This window comes from Dothidotthia symphoricarpi, assembly GCF_010015815.1.
Source record: "Dothidotthia symphoricarpi CBS 119687 unplaced genomic scaffold P153scaffold_16, whole genome shotgun sequence".
NCBI classification, from domain to species: Eukaryota; Fungi; Ascomycota; class Dothideomycetes; order Pleosporales; family Dothidotthiaceae; genus Dothidotthia; species Dothidotthia symphoricarpi.
The window spans coordinates 388,560-407,689 of NW_022985023.1; the positions used below are offsets into that span (position 1 = coordinate 388,560).

At 52.0% G+C, this 19,130-nt stretch overlaps 9 protein-coding genes across 9 annotated transcripts; 7 read left to right on the forward strand and 2 right to left on the reverse strand.

The window, feature by feature from the left end:
* Positions 1-79: 79 nt before the first annotated feature.
* On the forward strand, positions 80-886 carry P153DRAFT_359153 (NAD(P)-binding protein; the record flags this gene model as incomplete). Its single annotated transcript, XM_033666848.1, has 1 exon — positions 80-886. The coding sequence occupies one exon, from the start codon at positions 80-82 to the stop codon at positions 884-886; it is 807 nt and encodes a 268-aa protein (XP_033521202.1).
* A 421-nt stretch (positions 887-1,307) lies between these two features.
* P153DRAFT_321547 (uncharacterized protein) lies at positions 1,308-2,855 on the reverse strand. Its single transcript, XM_033665148.1, has 2 exons — positions 2,690-2,855; positions 1,308-2,633 (listed from the first exon to the last, which is right to left on the reverse strand). Exons 1-2 carry the CDS (start codon positions 2,792-2,794, stop codon positions 1,692-1,694), a joined length of 1,047 nt encoding a protein of 348 aa, XP_033521203.1. The 5' UTR covers positions 2,795-2,855; the 3' UTR covers positions 1,308-1,691.
* A 761-nt stretch (positions 2,856-3,616) lies between these two features.
* Positions 3,617-5,470, forward strand: P153DRAFT_359155 (uncharacterized protein; the record flags this gene model as incomplete). The annotated part of the gene is made up of 4 exons (XM_033666849.1): positions 3,617-4,003; positions 4,132-4,221; positions 4,271-4,918; positions 4,970-5,470. 4 exons carry the CDS (start codon positions 3,617-3,619, stop codon positions 5,468-5,470), a joined length of 1,626 nt encoding a protein of 541 aa, XP_033521204.1.
* P153DRAFT_70724 (uncharacterized protein) lies at positions 5,471-5,995 on the forward strand. Its single transcript, XM_033673355.1, has one exon. The coding sequence runs from the start codon at positions 5,599-5,601 to the stop codon at positions 5,875-5,877; it is 279 nt and encodes a 92-aa protein (XP_033521205.1). The 5' UTR covers positions 5,471-5,598; the 3' UTR covers positions 5,878-5,995.
* A 4,419-nt stretch (positions 5,996-10,414) lies between these two features.
* Positions 10,415-13,173, reverse strand: P153DRAFT_70755 (uncharacterized protein). The gene is made up of 2 exons (XM_033673357.1): positions 12,009-13,173; positions 10,415-11,959 (listed from the first exon to the last, which is right to left on the reverse strand). The coding sequence occupies exons 1-2, from the start codon at positions 13,011-13,013 to the stop codon at positions 10,598-10,600; spliced, it is 2,367 nt and encodes a 788-aa protein (XP_033521206.1). The 5' UTR covers positions 13,014-13,173; the 3' UTR covers positions 10,415-10,597.
* Positions 13,174-13,334: 161 nt separating this feature from the next.
* Positions 13,335-15,138, forward strand: P153DRAFT_297008 (uncharacterized protein; the record flags this gene model as incomplete). Its single annotated transcript, XM_033664131.1, has 2 exons — positions 13,335-13,721; positions 13,780-15,138. The coding sequence occupies 2 exons, from the start codon at positions 13,335-13,337 to the stop codon at positions 15,136-15,138; spliced, it is 1,746 nt and encodes a 581-aa protein (XP_033521207.1).
* A 245-nt stretch (positions 15,139-15,383) lies between these two features.
* P153DRAFT_70752 (uncharacterized protein) lies at positions 15,384-16,052 on the forward strand. Its single transcript, XM_033673356.1, has one exon. It carries the CDS (start codon positions 15,630-15,632, stop codon positions 15,963-15,965), a length of 336 nt encoding a protein of 111 aa, XP_033521208.1. The 5' UTR covers positions 15,384-15,629; the 3' UTR covers positions 15,966-16,052.
* Positions 16,053-16,271: 219 nt separating this feature from the next.
* On the forward strand, positions 16,272-17,360 carry P153DRAFT_296734 (uncharacterized protein; the record flags this gene model as incomplete). The annotated part of the gene is made up of 1 exon (XM_033664107.1): positions 16,272-17,360. One exon carries the CDS (start codon positions 16,272-16,274, stop codon positions 17,358-17,360), a length of 1,089 nt encoding a protein of 362 aa, XP_033521209.1.
* Positions 17,361-17,880: 520 nt separating this feature from the next.
* Positions 17,881-19,088, forward strand: P153DRAFT_368860 (NAD(P)-binding protein). The gene has a single exon (XM_033668626.1). The coding sequence runs from the start codon at positions 17,998-18,000 to the stop codon at positions 18,994-18,996; it is 999 nt and encodes a 332-aa protein (XP_033521210.1). The 5' UTR covers positions 17,881-17,997; the 3' UTR covers positions 18,997-19,088.
* The last annotated feature ends 42 nt before the right edge of the window (positions 19,089-19,130 follow it).

Genomic DNA, 19,130 nt, shown 5'->3' on the forward strand with positions numbered 1-19,130 from the left:
CCGAGCTTCCAAGTCGACATAACACGAGAAGTTATTCTATAACACCAACACACGTGACCTCACCACCACCACTATCAAAATGGTCATCAACGTCGCTACCGCCTCCCTCGAGGGCAAAGTCGCCCTCATCACCGGCGCCGGTCGCGGTATCGGCCGTGGATGCGCCATCGAGCTGGGCAAGCGCGGCGCCTCCGTAATCGTAAACTACGTCTCCTCCTCGGGTCCCGCACAAGAAGTCGTCTCGATAATCGAAGGCTTCAACAACGGCGCAAAAGCCATTGCCATCCAAGCCGACGTATCCAAAGTGTCCGAGATCCACCGCCTCTTCTCCGAAGCCAAATCCGCAATGGGAAAAATCGACATCGTAATGAGCAACTCGGGCACCGAGAGCTGGGACGTCACCGAGGAAATCACAGAGGAGAAGTACGACCACGTCTTCAACCTCAACACGCGCGCGCAGTTCTTCGTCGGCCAGACGGCATACAAGTACATCGAGGACGGCGGCCGCATTATTCTGATGAGTTCGATTGCGGCGGGGTTGTTGGGTGTCAAGGACCATGCGCTGTACAATGCGTCGAAGATGGCGGTTATCGGCTTCATCAAGGCGTTTGCTACGGACTTTGGGAAGCGCGGGATTACGGTTAATGGCGTTGCGCCTGGTGGCATCAAATCGGACATGTTTACGCAAAACGCTTGGCACTACATCCCAGGGGGTTCGCCGGACTGGCCGGCGCAGAAGATCGAGGATCTGATGGCGAACCATTGCCCGCTGGGGAGGTGTGCGGTGCCAGAGGATGTGGCGCGTGTGGTGGCGTTTCTGGCGAGTGCGGATGGAGGGTGGGTTAACGGGCAGGTGCTTACTATCTCTGGTGGGTCTTCGCAGTAGAGAATGTGCTTTGTAGTGTGTTGAGATGGGGGGGGGGTCTTTCTGCATGGTGGGGATTAGGGGCTTATGAGTTACAATTTTGCATGAATATACCAGTAATCAAGATCGCAACAAATGTTTTGAACCAGCGTGACAACTACGTGTACGATAAGCGTGGAAATATTATGCTTGAAATTACAGCCGTATACGCCTAGCACGTACCTTTGTTAATTTTGTGGTGTGGTTTTGTGGTTTGTAGGAGCTAGGAAGCAGAGAATGCATAACAACCCTGAACTGCAAGATCCAATGCTACAAGTACAACGAAGAGACAATCGATCAGTTCCGCTTCTGTGCAACTAACACTGTGTACTATTACTGGTAATCACAGTGCGAAAAGGGGTTGGGTTGTAGCTTCTATAGCACGTTGAAACATTTGCTTTTACTGTATTACGTTTATCTGCTTGTACGACAAGCTTGAATATGCTGAAGACTGAACTTCATACTACACGGACAACACACTGACAGGCGTGTACTAACAACATCCATGGCGTATAAGTTTCACCGTCAAGCTGTTGCAACATTTCACTGCACTGTAATTTCTGGTAGTTCGACTAGCCAAGAGAGATGGAGGTAGGAGGATGTTCGAAAGAAGCATTGATAATTAAAAAATATAGATCGGCATAGTGGAAAAAACGCCACGCGTAAATCTCGGGGTATATCAAAAATCCACTTCATCGCGTGGAGAAGCCCCATGCGCCAAAACAAAATTAATAGATAGTGGCATGCAATATGTACTCAAATCCGACGACAGCAGAACGCCAACTCATTAGTTGTCGAAATTGAAAAAGGCGTCATCGAACGACGAGTTCTCTGGATTCTCATACTCGTCCATATTGAACAGGTCGTCCAGATTGTCCGCGACCAGAAGATCATTGGTAGTTGTTGGTGGCTGCGTGACGGGTTGCTCAGCAGGCTTAGTCGCGGCGGGAGGGTCGGGCGGTGCAGTCGTGTTGGTGTTCAGGTCTGGGAGATCGGGCATGGGAAAGTCAATGTCCATGGCTGCGTTTGGGCCGGCATTGTTATTGTTGTTGTTGTTTTCGTCGTCACTGCTCTTTGCGAAGTCCTCGAGGCCGCGCAGGAGAGAGGGTCCTTCGTCGAGAGTGAAGTCTAGATCGCCGGACGTGTCCATCTTCATGTCGTCTTGGTTGTTGTCGGTGTTGTCGTTGTTGGTGTCGCCAGATGTGTCCATTTCGTCACCGAAGATGGCGTCAAAGTCAAATTCTGCCTCTGCAGGTTGCGCGACTAGGGACGCGTCTGAGGGTAGGTCTGTGGGCGCGGAGGTGGTGGTGGTGGGTATAGGTTGTGGCACGTGTTCCTCCTCAGGCTTAACGGGTTCCTCGGGCTCTGCTGGCTTCACAGACTGGCTGTCCTTTGATGGTGTCGCGACATGGGCTGGGGTCGTGGGCTCTGCCTTCACTGCTACGTCTAGCTTCTGTACTGGGACATTCTGCCTCGATTCTGCAGCAAGTCGGGCCTTGTCCACTTCCTGCTGTCTTGCTGCAGCCTCCCGCTTCTTGCGATCCTGCTTCATCAATGCAAGATCCCTTCGCAGCACTGTTTGCGCTTGGCGGACCTCGTTCTCCAGCTCGTCGAGGGCGTCGTGGAAGCGCTCAGTAGCAACAGGCACAGTACGCTGCATGCTCAGTTTCATGCGTCCAGTGCCACCGCCAGCATGGTGTTCTTTGACGAAGCGGCCACTGGAGAGGAACTGTGAGGCGTGAGTGGGACATTGCTGGGAGCTGTGTTTCTGGTGGGGATGCATACCACTAGATTGAGCATGCTCTGCAGCGTGTCGAGATTGCGGTTGCCAGGAACAGCAGGAGCGCGGGGCTGCTCCTGCCTAGCTGGGTCGGGTTTCATGGTGGCCATTTTACTGCAAGGCAGAGAGGCGTGAGCAGCTGTGAGGACTGAGGTTTGAAGAAGTGAGGAGTAAAGCTTGAAGGGTAAAGCTTGAAGCGTGCTCGGCGCGCGTTAACAGCTGGGGTACCATGATTCGTTCGCCCACATAGGGCAGCCGCTAGCATGCTTCCAGATTCCATACATAGCCAAGCCTTTTCAAAACTCATTCAAAACTCGCGACTGGCGTAGAGATCAGCATGCAAACCTGTTGCCTGAGAGCCAAACACGTCGCATCAGCACGTCGGCAAGCAGCCTTCGCCCTCGCCAGCCCAAAAGTGCCCTCCACCAGGTCACGCACAAACCTCGTGGTATCCACATTTCACCTCCACATTGGCGGAACCAGCACGCTGCGCTCGTAATTAACGCGGCTGCCGTAAGGCTAGTCGAGTCCGAAGCCAGGGCGGCCCGCCGTTGCATCGGCGCTTGTGGCCCTGATTCTTGCAACCTCACCATCTCTCACTCCTCCCTCTCTCTTACGGTCAGCCTGCTCTTATTGTCTGGCGTCGGGTTCGCTTCTAGGCTTCTACCTCTCCTTGCCCTTCCTCTGTTTCCTTCTCTTTCCTTGCGCATTCGCGTGTCTGTCGGTTGCCCTGTTCGCGACTGGCTTAACGATTTCTTAGCCGCCTCCTGGAGCTGCTCTCACCACCCCGCCTGCCCACCCACCAACGTTCGTGGCCTTGTCAACATCGCCGCTTCCCCATCGCCAATTTGACTTGCCCGTGAAACTCTTTCGCCCCCACACCCTAGATAGTCGCCAGCGCATTCTTGCGACCAACTTTCTCTCGCGCAACCATGGCCGACTCTGTATCCGCATCGCTCCCTCCTCCGCCGCCGTCTGCTGGTGCTCCCGGCTACGATGGCGGAAACCAGCAGCAGCACATGCCGCCGCCGCAGCTCGCCCCTGTAATTATCCCGCAGAACAACAATCCAATCCCAACTGCCATCAGCTCGCCCATGTCTGGCAACCCCATGTCCCCGACCAGTGGTGGTCCAGGCTATGCTGCGCGCCGTGCTGCTCCCGAGCCAAACAAGAGGGCACTGTACGTTGGCGGATTGGACCCTCGCGTCACCGAGGACGTGCTGCGCCAAATCTTCGAAACCACCGGCCACGTTCAGAGTGTTAAGATCATCCCCGACAAGACCGCCTCTTCTCCACAGATAGGCCACATTCACGAACCAGTAAGCCATCTCCTGTGATGTCTATCAGAAAGTTGGCTTTTCTCCGTCCCACATGTGGCACGGACCTGACCCGCTGACCCTTTTCGGGACTTCGCATCGTATCCAATGGCTAACAATGGGGCTCACAGGGTTTCAACTACGGATTTGTCGAATACGACGACCCTGCAGCGGCTGAGCGAGGCATGGCGACTCTCAACGGCCGCCGCATCCACAACAACGTAAGCGCATACTCGAGGATTACCCTAGAGCGGGGTCTGACTCAATTAGGAAATTCGCGTGAACTGGGCTTATCAATCGAACAACACGGCCAAGGAGGACACTTCCAACCACTTCCACATCTTCGTCGGCGACTTGTCCAACGAGGTCAACGATGAGGTCCTGCTCCAGGCTTTCTCAACTTTCGGTCCTGTATCAGAAGCTCGCGTTATGTGGGACATGAAGACTGGAAGGTCCCGCGGATATGGATTCGTCGCCTTCCGTGACCGCGCTGATGCCGAGCGTGCCCTCAGCTCCATGGACGGCGAGTGGCTTGGTTCTCGCGCCATCCGTTGCAACTGGGCCAACCAGAAGGGCCAGCCTTCCATCGCTCAGCAGTCAGCCATGGCCTCTATGGGAATGACCCCAACAACTCCTTTTGGACACCACCACTTTCCGACCCACGGTGTCCAAAGCTACGACATGGTCGTTGCGCAGACTCCTCAATGGCAAACGACTTGCTACGTTGGCAACCTCACGCCCTACACCTCCCAGTCTGACCTTGTGCCGCTTTTCCAAAACTTTGGTTACGTTACCGAGACTCGTTTCCAGTCTGATCGTGGGTTCGCTTTCATTAAAATGGACACTCATGAGAATGCCGCAATGGCCATCTGTCAACTGAACGGTTACAATGTTAACGGCCGACCGCTCAAGTGCAGCGTAGGTTGATCTGTTCCTTTTGTTATTTTCTTAGCTCACAATTAGATCTAGTGGGGCAAAGACCGCCCTCCAACTGGTCAGTTTGAAGGCTACTCGCCTGCAGGCCCTAACTCAGCGTATCCTCAAACGCCCAGCGCGTACTTCCCGCAATACGGGGGTGGACCAGGCGGTCCTATGGCAGGTGGGCCTATGTCAGGAGGCCCCATGTCGGGAGGTCCCATGTCGGGCGGTCCCATGTCGGGAGGCCCAATGTCAGGTGGTCCCATGTCAGGCGGCCCAATGTCGGGTGGCCCCATGTCACCTTCAGGTGAGCGGCACCGGAGGAAGCTGCAGTATCGGAAAACACAATCTAATGCGCGGGCAGGACCCAGCCCCGGCGGACAACCCTTTGCCCAACAGCAGGCTGGCTTCGGCGGTCCTGGCATGCAATACCAGCAGATGCAGCCAGGCAGCGCGGGTGGATATGGTCGTGGCGCACCCCAGCAGCAGCAATGGGGACAGCCTGGTCAGGGCAACTTCAACCAGAACGGCTTCGGCGGTTACCAGGGTTGAGCGCCTTTGCAGCATCAGTGTTCCCTTGTTCCACGCTGTCCAGCTTATTCTTACGACATGCTTGGTTTTTTAAACTTGCGCCTTTTGGATAGCACCATACTCTGGATCTTCTCATCTACTATCTGTTTATGTTCTTCCAAAAGGAATCTTTATCTTGTCATGTTGTTCATCAAAAATGGGAGCGAGGGAATGTTTGGCAGGCTTGGCTGAGCCCTGTGGTTGTAGTACCCCTTTGTACCTTTTTCTTCTGGGAGGGGCTTGTGTGTCACGGTCGATTGTTGCGTGGGGCATGTTGTCCTTTTAATGAATTTCCTTGTCGCGATGTTCTCTTTTGCTTGAGTGTTTTGGTTACGGCCAGGCATTTCTCCCATCTACGTTCGATCTTGGAATATTCTCTTTCGATCTAAAAGAATTTTCGCTTTGGTATTTTCTCTGACGTGGCGCATGCATATCATACCCCCATTGATTATTTTTTAGAGCGGTGTCTCATGTGTCTCCTTTGGATAGTGTGTAATGTCTGCCATGTGGGTGTGCTTGACTTGCGGTACACTCCTGTCGAATTGCCATGAGTGGCGGCTTGGAAGTGTTTGGCTGAGCGTGGGCATGTGTGTGGATGGAGAGCATTGTTGAGTAATTCCTGATACTGAGATATCAGCAGCATGCACGAGACAAAGTCCATGATAATGAAATAAAGTTTGGTGTTTGTTGGAAGCAAAGTAAACTTTTTTGAGCCACAATATCAGTGATTGCCGTGTCGCTTTCCTCTCACCTTCAATCAGACACAGCACATAAGACGAGAACTCCACAATCTGACACCACACAAACTAATCTTGCCAGACCTCTGCATCTTCACAGCTTCATTACTCAAGGAACCGCAAACCAAGTGTCAAGTGTGTACTGCCAAAGTCCATCGCTAAGGACCCACGTGACCGTGACACACTAATCAAGTGGGAGGCGGCGGCGCGTCAAATCGCGTCGTTGCACCGAGCACTCCCCGCACGGGCATGCCAACACTCGACATTGTCTCCCTAATACTTGTTTTTCTCGTCGCGGCTTTTCTTTGCTGTATGCTTTTCGCGCTCGCGAGGCTGAGCTTCTTTCCGCTGAAGGGGTTGGCATCGTCATCATCGTCGTTGCCATTGCTGTCGCTATCGCGCTTTCGCCCCGCGACTGGAGGGAAGGATTTGAGAGGGAATACACGAAGTGGGAATCGAAGGAGTTTAGCTGGGCTACATACCGCACACGCACCGGATTTGCGTGTTGCGAGTCAGACTGGCTTGTCTGCTGATACTCGACCCAACTCAACTTTCGCGTCCTCGTCGCGCCCATACTACGGATACCTCGCCTCTCAACCACACTCAACAGTGACCATGTTCCAGCAAGCCGTGAAGAAGCACGATTCCGTCGCCTCCATACCCACATCGAGTGTCAATCCCGCACAAAAGCAGCAATCGCTCGGCAACTCGTTCAATCGTACGGCGTCGACACAAAAGCCGGGGACGCGTCCGTTGGCCTTTGGGACGCAAAATCACAAGGGCGTGGGGACCCAACAGCCACCAAGTCAGACAGGACATGGAGTCAAGAGGGCGTCTAATGGCCTGGCGAAAACGCTGAGCTCACAGGACGATATATTTGATTACCCGGCGCTCAACCTCGCTGAGATGGAGAAAGAGAACAGACTACCTGCTGCATTCCACGCCTCGTCACGGAGCAATTCTGGAAGCCTGGCCTCGGCGTTATTCGACGAGGATGACTTTGATAGTGACATCGATCTTGATGTTGAGGACCCCGCCACGAAAGGGTCTGTTAGTTACCCTACGCTCCCTCAGATGCCCTCCACTAGCTCAACAGCCTGGGAATACCAGACATTTCCAACGGTCGCACAACTGAAGGCTGAATTGGCTAGCAGCCAGCCCATACCATGGTCTTCGTCTCCACTTGAACACTTCAAGACGCCTCGAAAGGCTGTACCCCCAAAACCTAAAGTCGAGACTCCACAGCCTGAGCCCGTGAAGACCAAGCGAGCAAAGTTACCCTGGCCGGTAGAGCAGACTCAGGTCAAGGCGCTTCCTACACCAGAGCCTGAGGAGCCAGATGAGGATCATGTTCAACATAAGAAGATGAAGTCCAGAAATACGATAAAGACGGAGGCTAGCACACCCTTGCCAAAAGATCCCACAAAGTCCCAGTACCCATGGAACACGACTGAAAGCGCTTTAAAGCAACAACAGAAGAACTTGCGGGAACAACATAAGCAGCAGACGAAGAGCAACAAGGGCACTGAGGATGAGGTCAATGAGGCCATGCAAAAGAAGAAAAAGAACAGTGTTCATCGCATCTTTCTCAGTGAGGAGCAAACCAATGTCTTGAACCTGGTTACAGAATATAAGAAGAGTGTCTTCTTCACTGGTTCAGCTGGTACGTGTTTTCAAAATCTATCTCACCCAGCGAGCTAACCGTGATAGGTACTGGTAAATCCGTCCTTCTTCGTGAGATCATCGCGGCTTTACGGCGAAAGTTTATTCGTGAGCCAGACCGAATTGCTGTAACAGCGTCAACGGGTTTGGCTGCGTGTAACATCGGCGGTGTCACATTACACAGTTTTGCGGGCATTGGCTTGGGGAAAGAGCCTGCAGAGGATCTGGTCAAGAAGATCAGGCGGAACGCGAAAGCTAAGCAGCGATGGATGCGCACCAAAGTCCTGGTTATTGACGAAGTCTCCATGGTTGACGGCGACCTATTTGACAAGATGGAGCAGATTGCCAGGACCATTCGCAACAACGGCAGGCCCTTCGGCGGCATTCAGCTGGTTATTACAGGCGATTTCTTCCAATTGCCACCTGTACCGGAACGAGGACGCGTAGCGAGATTTGCTTTCGACGCGGGAACCTGGACTACTTCGATCGAACACACAATCGGGCTTCACCACGTCTTCCGTCAAAAAGATCCAGTTTTCGCCAACATGCTAAACGAGATGCGAGAGGGGCGAATGTCACAGGAATCCATTGCGCTATTCAGGAAGTTGGACCGTCCACTACCTCCGACGGACGATAGCATTGAAGCCACGGAACTATTCCCCACGCGCCAGGAGGTCGAGCGTGCAAACACTCTCCGTATGCAGCAGCTGCACGGCAACGTATTCACATTCGAAGCGCGAGACGGTGGCACAATCGTCAACAAAGAGCAGCGCGATAAGCTCCTGCAGAGCTGCATGGTTCCAGAACAAGTCCACCTCAAGAAAGGCTCACAGGTCATGCTAGTCAAGAACATGGACGACACGCTCGTCAACGGCTCACTCGGCAAAGTCACGGGCTTCATGACCGAGCAAATGTTCAACCTCTACAAAGAAGACGAGGAAGCCTTCCTCGAAGGCGGCGCCTCGGAAAACGCCATAAAAACCGAAATGGCAAAGTCTTCCCTCGGCCTCAACACCGCAACCGTATACCCCGTCGTCCGCTTCGCCATCGTAGACGGCACAACGCGCGACCTCCTCTGCAAACGCGAAGACTGGAAGATAGAACTCCCCAACGGCGAAGTCCAGGCCAGCCGCAACCAGATCCCACTCATCCTCGCCTGGGCCCTGTCCATCCACAAAGCTCAGGGCCAGACCCTGGAGCGCGTTCGCGTCGATCTCGGCCGCGTGTTCGAAAAGGGCCAGGCGTACGTTGCGCTCTCGCGTGCGACGAGCATGGCGGGCCTGCAGATTTTGAGGTTCGATCCTAGGAAGGTGCTGGCCCATGAGAAGGTTCGGACGTTCTATTCGAGTTTGTCTAGTGCTGAGCAGATTGAGAGTAAGGCGAAGAGTACGACCATTTTGGGGAAGATGCAGGCTGCGAGGAGTAAGAAGGTGAGTGCGGAGCATGATATTTGAGGTGTTGTGTGATGGGAAGGATGGGATATGGAGTGTTTGCATTGGCGGTGTTATTGGGGTGTGTTTCTTGGGTGGCGCTCTAGGGGAGAGTACATGGGTAGATGGTTATAGGGCGTGTTTGCTCGGTGTAACGATTGTGCATTTCGTTGTGCTGGTGCTGGGTTCTTACTCCAGTGTCTGTCGTCTTTCTCTTTTCAATCGAACGCAGAACGATGATACACTATTTTCTTGGAATCAACACTCATATGAAAATTTTATGTTCTTCTTCCTCATGTTGAAATAAACTTATGGAACGTTGACATCGTCTCTACATTTCTCTTGATGAGTTATTTATATACCTGTTCATCTTCGGTGTCAGGATACTAAGTCATCCTACCCTAACCCCTTGTATTTCTTTTTAGAGGGATGAGATTTCAGCTCCATACTGCGTTAGAATAGCATTGTGTTGCGTCTATCTGCTTCTAGAACAGGCGTCATTACGCTGAAGATTGGCAGAAAGGATGACGACTTGACTCTTGTATGTGTGTATTCAACGACCTACGATCTATTCTGGTTAAATTAATCTAATCTTTCGTGTTTGGTCCGAGAAAGAACGAGGATAGTAAGTATTCACCCACGTACAATCCATTCAATTGTTGTGTACACATAGGCAGGTTGATCGATTACTGGCTACCATATTTTTCATTGTTTATTCGAGAAACACAGTCCCTAGTTCGATTCACGTCACTTCGATACGGCCAATGCAGATAGGTAGGGTCAAGGAAAAGAGTATGACAAAAGAAGAGAGCATGCTTTTCGCCACGAGATGAACAATAACAACAACGCTATGTATATACTTTGAAGAAGAGAAAATTGTGATAGTGCCATGCAGTGCAGTCCTACTTGATCCATTTGAACCCAACCCGCTCGGTGGCGGTCACCTATCCCATATCTGTTTCAATGAGCGCCATCTCCCACAGCGATTCCGCATACAAATCGCGGGAGCCTCGTGAGCCCCATCCGACCTTGTCAATTCAATCGAATTTAGTCAGAAGATCTAGACGCCTTCTTTTACTCTTCAATTTACCTGTCTCCCGCCATCGATCTGGTCACAAATCTTCGTCCTCTCCTTCCTCGTGTGCATCTGGAGAAAAGAGTTCTTCTGTATAACCGTCCAAGTTTGAGTTGGCAAATTCTTCTTCGAAGAGCTCTGGGCCCTCAGCGGGTACTGTTGTATTTTTTCGAGGCAGTATGGCAAACTCAGACGCATGTTCAGCTCAAATGTCCCCCCAATCCGCTTGGCTTCTTTTCCAAGGTCTTGTAAAGCGGGTTGGCTTTTTCTGCGGCTTTGTAGTCACAGAATGTGGCATGGTTTGTGAGGTGCGCGGAAGTCCATGTCCATCAACATGGTATGAAACGGACGGCAGATTATTGAATGGTGTCATGTTCTCAGAAACATAGTTGGCATCTGAAAGGTGTTGATCGAGTACCACGCCTTTTTCCAACAATGCTCTTACTATATCTTCCATGTCGCTTACATCAGATGGAGTGATCGTCAGTTTACTCATCCATGGCTTAGCAGTTCCCGGTCCACGCAGGAACACTGACGTATATACGTCGATCTCATCGGAAATTCGAGGAGAATTCATATCGGTATAGTTGATGCCCCATGTTTCTCCCAAAGAGGGTATGTGCAGTTCCAGAGATTCGAGTTGTAAAAACATCTGACCCGTGAAGAATGAGGCACTTTGACCTGGGCGTCGATCAAAAATCTGTACGTCCACGCCGCCTCCTTCCAGGCGTCTATTATATGGATATACAGAAATGAGTAGGTAATGCACAGCTTGAAGTAGCCTGAGGTGCTCAATTTCCTCGGAAGACCGCGATGCACTGAGACTATCAATGGTCCACCTTTTCAAATCAGCCCAAGTATTGAAGTAGATACCAAAGCGTTGCTTCAGATCTGAGCCGAGCAGGCTTGACATGATTTCCTTATCATCAATAGAGTCCACAGTAGATGGTGATCGATCCAGCAACCCTCTAGCCCTGATGAACAGTTCAGATCCGCTGCCGATCGGAGAACTGTTCTCAACTAATAGCGAATGAGCTTCCCTGATATGTTTGGTAAGAGCTGTCAGCTTCTTCTCGCTCTCACCTCCAATCACCAAGTGACAAGACGAGCAGATGACAGGTAAAGGGGGTGCCGTCCATTCGTTATCAGTGGCACTGGGCAAAGATATTGAATCGGCATTGTCTTCTTCGTCATCGCTCACTGGAAGGTCCTCTTTCATATGCGAAGGCAACGCGAACAGAGAGAGTTCTTCGTGATGCTTCGCCAAATGGCGACACAACTGGTTGAGCGAGGGAAGCTTTTGTTGACATAGCGCACAGTCCACTTCTGTCTCTACTTGGGCCTTTCTTTCGCAACTCCGCATAAGATCGGATATGCGTTCTTCACTTGCTAGGTCGGTGTGTTCGTGCCATGTATGTTCGCGAAAGCTGTCTGGCGACTGAAAAGGTTGGTTACATCCCTCAATACATTCCCACCATGTTCGATGTGCTTGCAGCTCATGGTTGAACCACTCGTGTCTTGACTCGTACATACGGTCTGGGATCTCGCAGGCCTCGAACGTACATATCTTGTCAAGGGTCAGATGCTAGTTTCATAGCAATCAATATTGAACTTACATAAGGCTGAAGATCTCGATAGACATGTTTGTGCCAAGCAGTCACTTGTCTGACAGAGGTGAACCGAAAACATAGGGGACACTCGAAGGGGTCGCCATCTTGACCATCTGTTGGTAGCTGCGGGGGCCGTAATCTGATCGAATCATTTGCCGAAGATGCATAGGACGTTTGCGATAGAACATCCTCGTAAAAGTGGTTGTGGCTTAACTCAATGACAGAGTTGCTAGCCTTAACAACTATTGGAATTGACGACGCCACAGTACTCTTGATCTTTGTTGATGGTGCGGTAACGGTAGTACGATATTTTATTGCGATCTCTTGTGGCTGTTCTTCCAAATCATAGGCGAGCCTTTCTCTATGTTCCTGACGGTACCGAAGATACTGACGTCGGCGAGAGATCGCTTTGCCTAGTCGGTCTATCAAATGCTCACTTGCGTCCGGGAATTTGCCTCGTACATGCTCAATGTCGAAGGATTCATAGTGAGCGACATCGATCTGACTGGAATTGTTGAATTGGTCATGGGGTGCTGGATTGCGTATCGCCATTGAAAGTCGCATGAGACAAGTATTGATCTCAGCCACGTTGGATACGAGTTGCCCAAGTTCTGTCGTCGATCGGTCTTGCTCCGGTTCGTGGCCATCCTCCGAGAGGTCTGATTCTGAATCTGACAAATCTTCCCAAGAAACGCGTTCTCCGGTGATGATGTCGGTCGCTTCCTGCAAGACTGTAATCAGATCCCGCAAAAGTTCAAGCACCTGATCCCGTATATGGGAGGCTTCACGAAGTCTGTGGTCGAGGGAGCTTCTGCCACTGCGATGTGCTCCAATGTTTCCGCACCATAGTCGAAACCGGCCAACCTCATCATTGACAACTCCAGGAGGCAGTTTGCCTTTGATGTGTAACTCTGCATTCACAAGACCATTGTAGACTATTTGGAAGCCATTAAAACAGGCTTGGACATGGTTGGCGATCGAGGATGGGTCACCCGGCCCTTTGAGAGCCATGATGCCCGTACCCTCCGCGGCTAGATGACTGAGGTTCGACAAAGGATCTGGGGTTTTTGTACGATATATCCGATATATGTGGCTTTGAGAATAGAGTAACCGATGCTGTGTTGCACTTCATCTATGCCCACTAGGCTGAGGGGAACTTTCGAGGTTGGGCGCATCTGCAGGGCCACACGTGCTTATTCAAGCTCAACTTCTCTCAGCCTTACCTCATTGTCGACAACATCATCTGCACTCGTTGCCGATGTTTTACACCTGCAATAATAACCAGAGCAAACTCTCTGTGATATATACGGTCTGCCGAACTTTCGTCCCGCGATGTCTGGATTCGAGGTTGCAGGCGTTGTTCTCGGATCACTGCCACTCGTCATTTCAGCCTTCGAACATTACGCCGCCGGCATTGCCACTGCGAAACGGTTTTTTCGATACAAGTCCGAGATGCGGTCTCTGATTCTTCAGATGAATACTGAACGCAGCATATTCATCAACACGATGGAGCAGCTCCTGACAGGGATAGTAAGGATCGAGCATATGGCCAACTTCGTCTCAAATGCGGGGAGCGACATCTGGAAAGAGCGTGATATTGAGATGAAGTTAAAAGACAGATTGAGAGGGGCATATGAAATCTACATTGAGAACGTCAAAGGAATGGAGTTGGCTTGCAACCTGATGATGAAGAAGTTAGCGTTGGACCCTGACGGGAAGGTATGGTCGCTCTTTCCACTTCAACTCTTTTTGGAAGATAGCAACTCATAGACGTTAGCCTCAATTCAGCGACCCCAATCTATTCAAACAAGAGTACAAACGTCTTCACTTTTGTATCTCCAAATCAGACTTTGCAGAACAACTGAGCAACCTAAAGAATTTCAACCAGGCATTGACTCGTCTTACGAAGCAGTCCCTGGAACTCGAGCCATCCAGGACGGACACAAGGGCTCGATTGTGCCCCAATTTCAAGGCATTACAGAGCTATGCACGCAGCTTATATGAGACACTACGATCAGGACTACAGTGCGGGTGTCAGAATCACGCGGTAAAGCTACGGTTAGAAAGCAGGAACAAGCTGGAGAAAGAGGAGGATCTGCTCGAACATACACCTTTCCGAGTGATATTCACTTACACTGCCAATGTCGCCTCTCCAACATTGGCACCCACGTTATGGAAAGAAGCGGACATCCGGTGTATTCTTGACCATCCCAAGCGTGTGGCTCTACCATCGCCTACGTCGAGTACCTGTGCGCCTCATGTATCCAGCAGACGAGTTCGGTTCAATCAGCTCGATATACAGGCTCGACAAAGCACTCGCTCTCCTGGCTCGACATTGACTGTTGTCGGGCAACAAACCATACTGACTGCCAAGCCCACACCAGAACAGATACAAGACCTTTGCAAGGCAATTGCTAGATTGCAACAACCACAAAGAGATATGTGTGTTGGCTACCTTCTTGACAGCGTCAAGCGAAAACACGGCATCTACCCATTGGACACACCAACCAACTGCAATCAACACCAATGGGCAGCATACTCTCTGCGAGATGTGTTACATGGACGTGCCAACGTCAGTCAACGCCTGACGCAACAGGACAAGCTCAGGGTTTCCGTCGACCTGGCATCAAGTGTGCTGCAGCTTTATAAGACACCGTGGCTGGACGAGCAATGGGGTAATGAGGATGTCTACTTTATACAACGACCAGGCCCCCCCATGGCGTCTATCTACGAGCATCCCTTTGTTTACCGCAAGTTGTCCACGACAGCTGGCAGCCAGTTTACCAACGCTCAGCCAGCAACACACAGAGTCATCCGGAATCAGACGCTGTTCACGCTCGGCGTCTTGCTTATCGAGCTTTGGTACGGGAAGTTGATCGAGGAGCTGCAGTTACCATGTGACCTCGACTGTCAGGGTACGCCAGGAGTCTCTTGGTGTACTGCTGAACGAGTTGTCCAGAACGAAATCGAGTTTGAAGCTGGGAAGCGGTACGCAGATGTGGTCAGACGATGCATCAGGTGTGACTTCGATCGGAAGGATACGAATCTCGACAACGAGCTCTTCCAACACGCGGTGTTTGATGGTGTTGTCGCGCCGCTGGAAAAGAATCTGCAACAGTTCAACAGCTTGGATTGAACGATATCAGTAGCAGCGATGTGAGCTCAACCTAGAGTTCGTCATGCTCGCCTCGAGTACGACGAATGAGCTGTTTCGAGTGACCGGACGCTTTGACCACAAACTTCGCAAGGCATGTCCGGTCAAGAAGAACGAGCTCCTTCGTAGTTGTCGATCTTGAGACCTGATATTCGTCCTTCGGAAGATTATGAGTACTAAGCGATTCAGGCGAGTACTTTCTCCGCTACAGCCTAATTTGACCATGTGGAGAGGCCATGACAAACTGCATGAACATCTGCAGCTCCTGTAATCTGGTGTTTGCACAGCTAGATACTGGTATACACACAGTGCGGTCTAGAAATGGGTTTTGTAATATGAGCCTGACGTGATTCAAGACACCGACTTTTGTATTCCGGCGAAGACGGCCTGGTGTAGTGGCAAATTCGGCCCACCCGTATGCGCGTCAAAATCAGGGTCTTGCAGTAGTGGCTTGGCACCCCAATCACGGGGTGATGGCGGCTCAAAGGCGCAGCCAAACAGAAGTCAGAGAGCGAGAATGTACTTTATGCCTTCCGCCAAATAACAGGAGAGCAGGTGGTGTAACCCGAGATCCTCAGCTTCATTGCCTGCACGTCATTGCTTTTGTCATTGTTCAGCTTATCGCGACCCTTCAAAGCAACCCAACAACCCCTGCAGGACATTCAACGGCCCCTCAGCGCAGCAGCAACATCGCAAGGTTCACCTGCAGCCTGCTTCACTGCTCCGACTCTGTGGGCGGTGACCTCGCACGTTGTCTGTCGCCTTCTGTCTGCGACGTGCGCCTGCCAAACAGAAATAGGCCCGACTAGCTAGTAGTCGTCCGACATTCACTGCCTGACGGCTGAAACGCTACACGCAAGGTACCACCTGCGTCCCACGAGACCAGAACGACAAAAACAACACTATTCTCCCCTGCATCCCGTAGCTTCACGTCGAATACGCGAATCCTAGCGCTGGATTATGTATTCTCGCAGCTCGCCGCCATGACAGCCACACATCGTTACTCCTCGCCGTCCAAGCAGGACGACTCCCGTGTGACCACCTCGACTGCTCGCTCCGTCACGACGGTCTTTCGAAGCCCTTACGAAATACCGCTATCGATATCCTCCCCAGACATGTTAGGACAGGACGTGTACCAGTCCATCACGTCGACGACCCCTTCCGAGCACCAGTCTCGACGACTAGCCAGCTTCCCAGACACCGAGCCCACGGGTGAAGCCAATACGCTTGTCCGCCAGCTCAGCAACACGTCCGACGACAGTACATCGTCGCGACGGCCCTCGACTCCTCGCTCGCGAACTGACCCGTCACTTGAGACTATGTCCACATACCTCTCACAGCCGCGCAGCCAGCCCACCTTCGCGCGGCCTCATCTGCGCTCCCAGAGCAGTTCTGGATTCCTCAACGCGCCCCCCATGATGCGCGCCCATTCACTACCCACCATCATGCACACAGTCGGACATCTTTCGCTCTCACCCTCGCCTTCGCTCTCGCCCATGCCGTTTGCCCGACCTTCGTCTCCATTGCGGTCACCCAAACGGACGCGAAGTCCACGGGGATCCGAGACTCGACCTACCATATCGAGCACTCCAGAGCGATATGGCATTGGCATTCGTTCAACCTCGATCAGTTCTTTCGAAGGTGCGCCCAGTGTGTGTGACATATCCGAGGACGCTGAGCTAGAGCTCACTCCCAGAGCCGGCTCAGGAGTGTCAAGCTTATACAGCAGCACGGGTTCACTGTCGAGGCGACGACGGCCAGCGTCGCCTCTCCACCAGATGTCAATGCCCCTTGGCGGACCACTCACAAGCGCCCCTGTCGTTGGCACACCGACGTCTACAGCCTCCTCACCGCTCCTTGCGCCATCCAAGTTCAACGAGCACTACCCCTGGTCGCTGGCTTCGTCGTCCGTCCCGTCGACACCGACTTCAATGCGATCTCGCAGTCCATCCATCTCGTCCTTGGAGACGATCGAAGATAGTCCTGATGCCGAAGAACAGGCTATAGAAGCAGAACGAATTGCCAAATTGAAAGCGGCAGCTGACCAGGAGGATGGTGGAGAGCCCAGGCGATCCAGCTTGGATGTGCCAGAAGGCCGTGGCCGCAACTTTGGCTTCGGCAAGAGAGACTCCAGGAAGAGATGGAGTGTCTGCGGTGCTGAGAGGCGCGTCGACTTGAGCTTGGACACTGTCTGGGAGGACTGATTGATTTCAATACTGGAGTCGACAGTCTCCGGCAGCTTCGCGTTGCTCACACATTGCATCATTGGAAGTTTGGGTTTGCTGCATTTTTTGGAGTTTTGATCTGGGTTTTTGCGTGGGTTTGACTTATTCCTGCTCTAATGGGTGTGTTTTTTTGCTTTACGATGGTTCGCTTTCCACCTACGACACGTTCTGACGAACACCACTGCTACAAAGCAAGCCATGAACTACTTCCACGTATATGGTATGATGCATTTCGCGATGCGATGGAGTACGCCGTCACTAGCATGATACCCTCCTGAAGCATTTTCGGCTTTGTACAGCGAGATAGCACATAGGCTACTTCCAAGATGACTTGGACTTTCTCAAGTAACTCAATAAAGTATTTGACAACATCTTCTCGCTCTCGAATGTGTAGTGCAATGTTCAGATGCCTTGCATCTCGGGTACTGCTGTGTTTAGGTAAGATTTAGTGGATGCTTGCGGCTGCCATTACTGGATTCGGCATCTCCAGCTTTGACGTACTCCACAAGAGCTTCGGATGTGGGGTCGCCCCTCCAGCCATGAGTCCATAACTCACCTCACAGCATTTACTGCACCATCACCCATCCTACAAACCTCCATCACATTATCACCCAACATGATCAACTTCGGCATCATCGGAACAAGCTGGATCACGCACTCGTTCATCCGTGGCGCCCAATCAAGTGGAAAATGGAATCTCGCAGCCGTGTACTCGCGGAAGGAAGAGACAGCAAAAGAGTTCGCCTCGAAATATGAGGGCCAGAAGGTCACTCTCCACACCTCGCTCGACGCCCTCGCAAACGACGCAAACATCACCGCCGTCTACGTCGCGTCCCCGAACATCCTACACTACGCGCAAGCCAAGCAGATGCTCCAAGCCGGCAAGCACGTCGTAGTCGAGAAGCCATCGTGCTCCACGGTCGAAGAGCTAGAGGACCTCTTCAAGCTCGCAAAGGAGAAGAAGGTCATCCTCGTCGAAGCCTTCCGCCACATCCAAGAAGCAAACTTCAAGATCCTAAAGCAGAGCATGGAGAAACTGGGCCCCATCTACGGCGCAAGCATCACGTACGCGCAGTACTCGGCGCGCTACGAGCAAGTGCTCGCCGGCGAGGTGCCCAACATCTTCAACCTGGAGATGGGCGGCGGCGCCCTCGTAGACCTCGGCGTGTACTGCGTATCCGCGGCTCTGGACCTCTTCGGCGCGCCTGACAAGTCTACGTACTGGCCTGTTACAATCGCCACGGGTTGCGACGGCGCGGGCAAGATTATCCTGCAGTACCCCAAGTTCAGCGTGTATCTGTGCCACAGCAAGATCTACCACTCGGATACCGTGTCGGAGATTTACGGCGAGAAGGGCACGCTGATATTCAGCTCGGTTACGGATATCGAGAGCGTGGTGTTTAGGGATGCTAAGACGAAGACGAAGACTGAGTTGGCGGGGAAGAAGGAGCCTGCGGACTTGAATCTCAAGGAGGAGGCGGTTGAGTTTGCGAGGCTGATTGAGGAGGAGGATTGGAAGAGCATGGAGAAGTATGAGACGCTTAGTATGGGTATTCTCAAGGTGCTGGAGAATTCTAGGAAGGAGAATGGGCTGTTGTTCCCCGGTGGAATATAGATGAGACGCTGGAGAAAGAAGAATAGACCTGCTATTGAGTGAGTTAGGGGTACTACAGCAACCTCTGCGCAATCATCAGATGTAGATAAGAGCGTTCATAGAAACAGAGAACCTCGAACATGAACAACTAGAAC

Bases quoted from the DNA above. Each gene is read 5' to 3' on its own strand.
- P153DRAFT_321547 (XM_033665148.1), bottom strand. From the start codon at position 2,794: ATGGCCACCATGAAACCCGACCCAGCTAGGCAGGAGCAGCCCCGCGCT. The intron at 2,634-2,689 runs GTATGCATCCCC...CACGCCTCACAG, and splicing joins AGAGCATGCTCAATCTAGTG to TTCCTCTCCAGTGGCCGCTT.
- P153DRAFT_70724 (XM_033673355.1), top strand. From the start codon at position 5,599: ATGTTCTTCCAAAAGGAATCTTTATCTTGTCATGTTGTTCATCAAAAA.
- P153DRAFT_70755 (XM_033673357.1), bottom strand. From the start codon at position 13,013: ATGGCTCTCAAAGGGCCGGGTGACCCATCCTCGATCGCCAACCATGTC. The intron at 11,960-12,008 runs GTAAGTTCAATA...ACCCTTGACAAG, and splicing joins ATCGAGATCTTCAGCCTTAT to ATATGTACGTTCGAGGCCTG.
- P153DRAFT_70752 (XM_033673356.1), top strand. From the start codon at position 15,630: ATGGCGGCTCAAAGGCGCAGCCAAACAGAAGTCAGAGAGCGAGAATGT.
- P153DRAFT_368860 (XM_033668626.1), top strand. From the start codon at position 17,998: ATGATCAACTTCGGCATCATCGGAACAAGCTGGATCACGCACTCGTTC.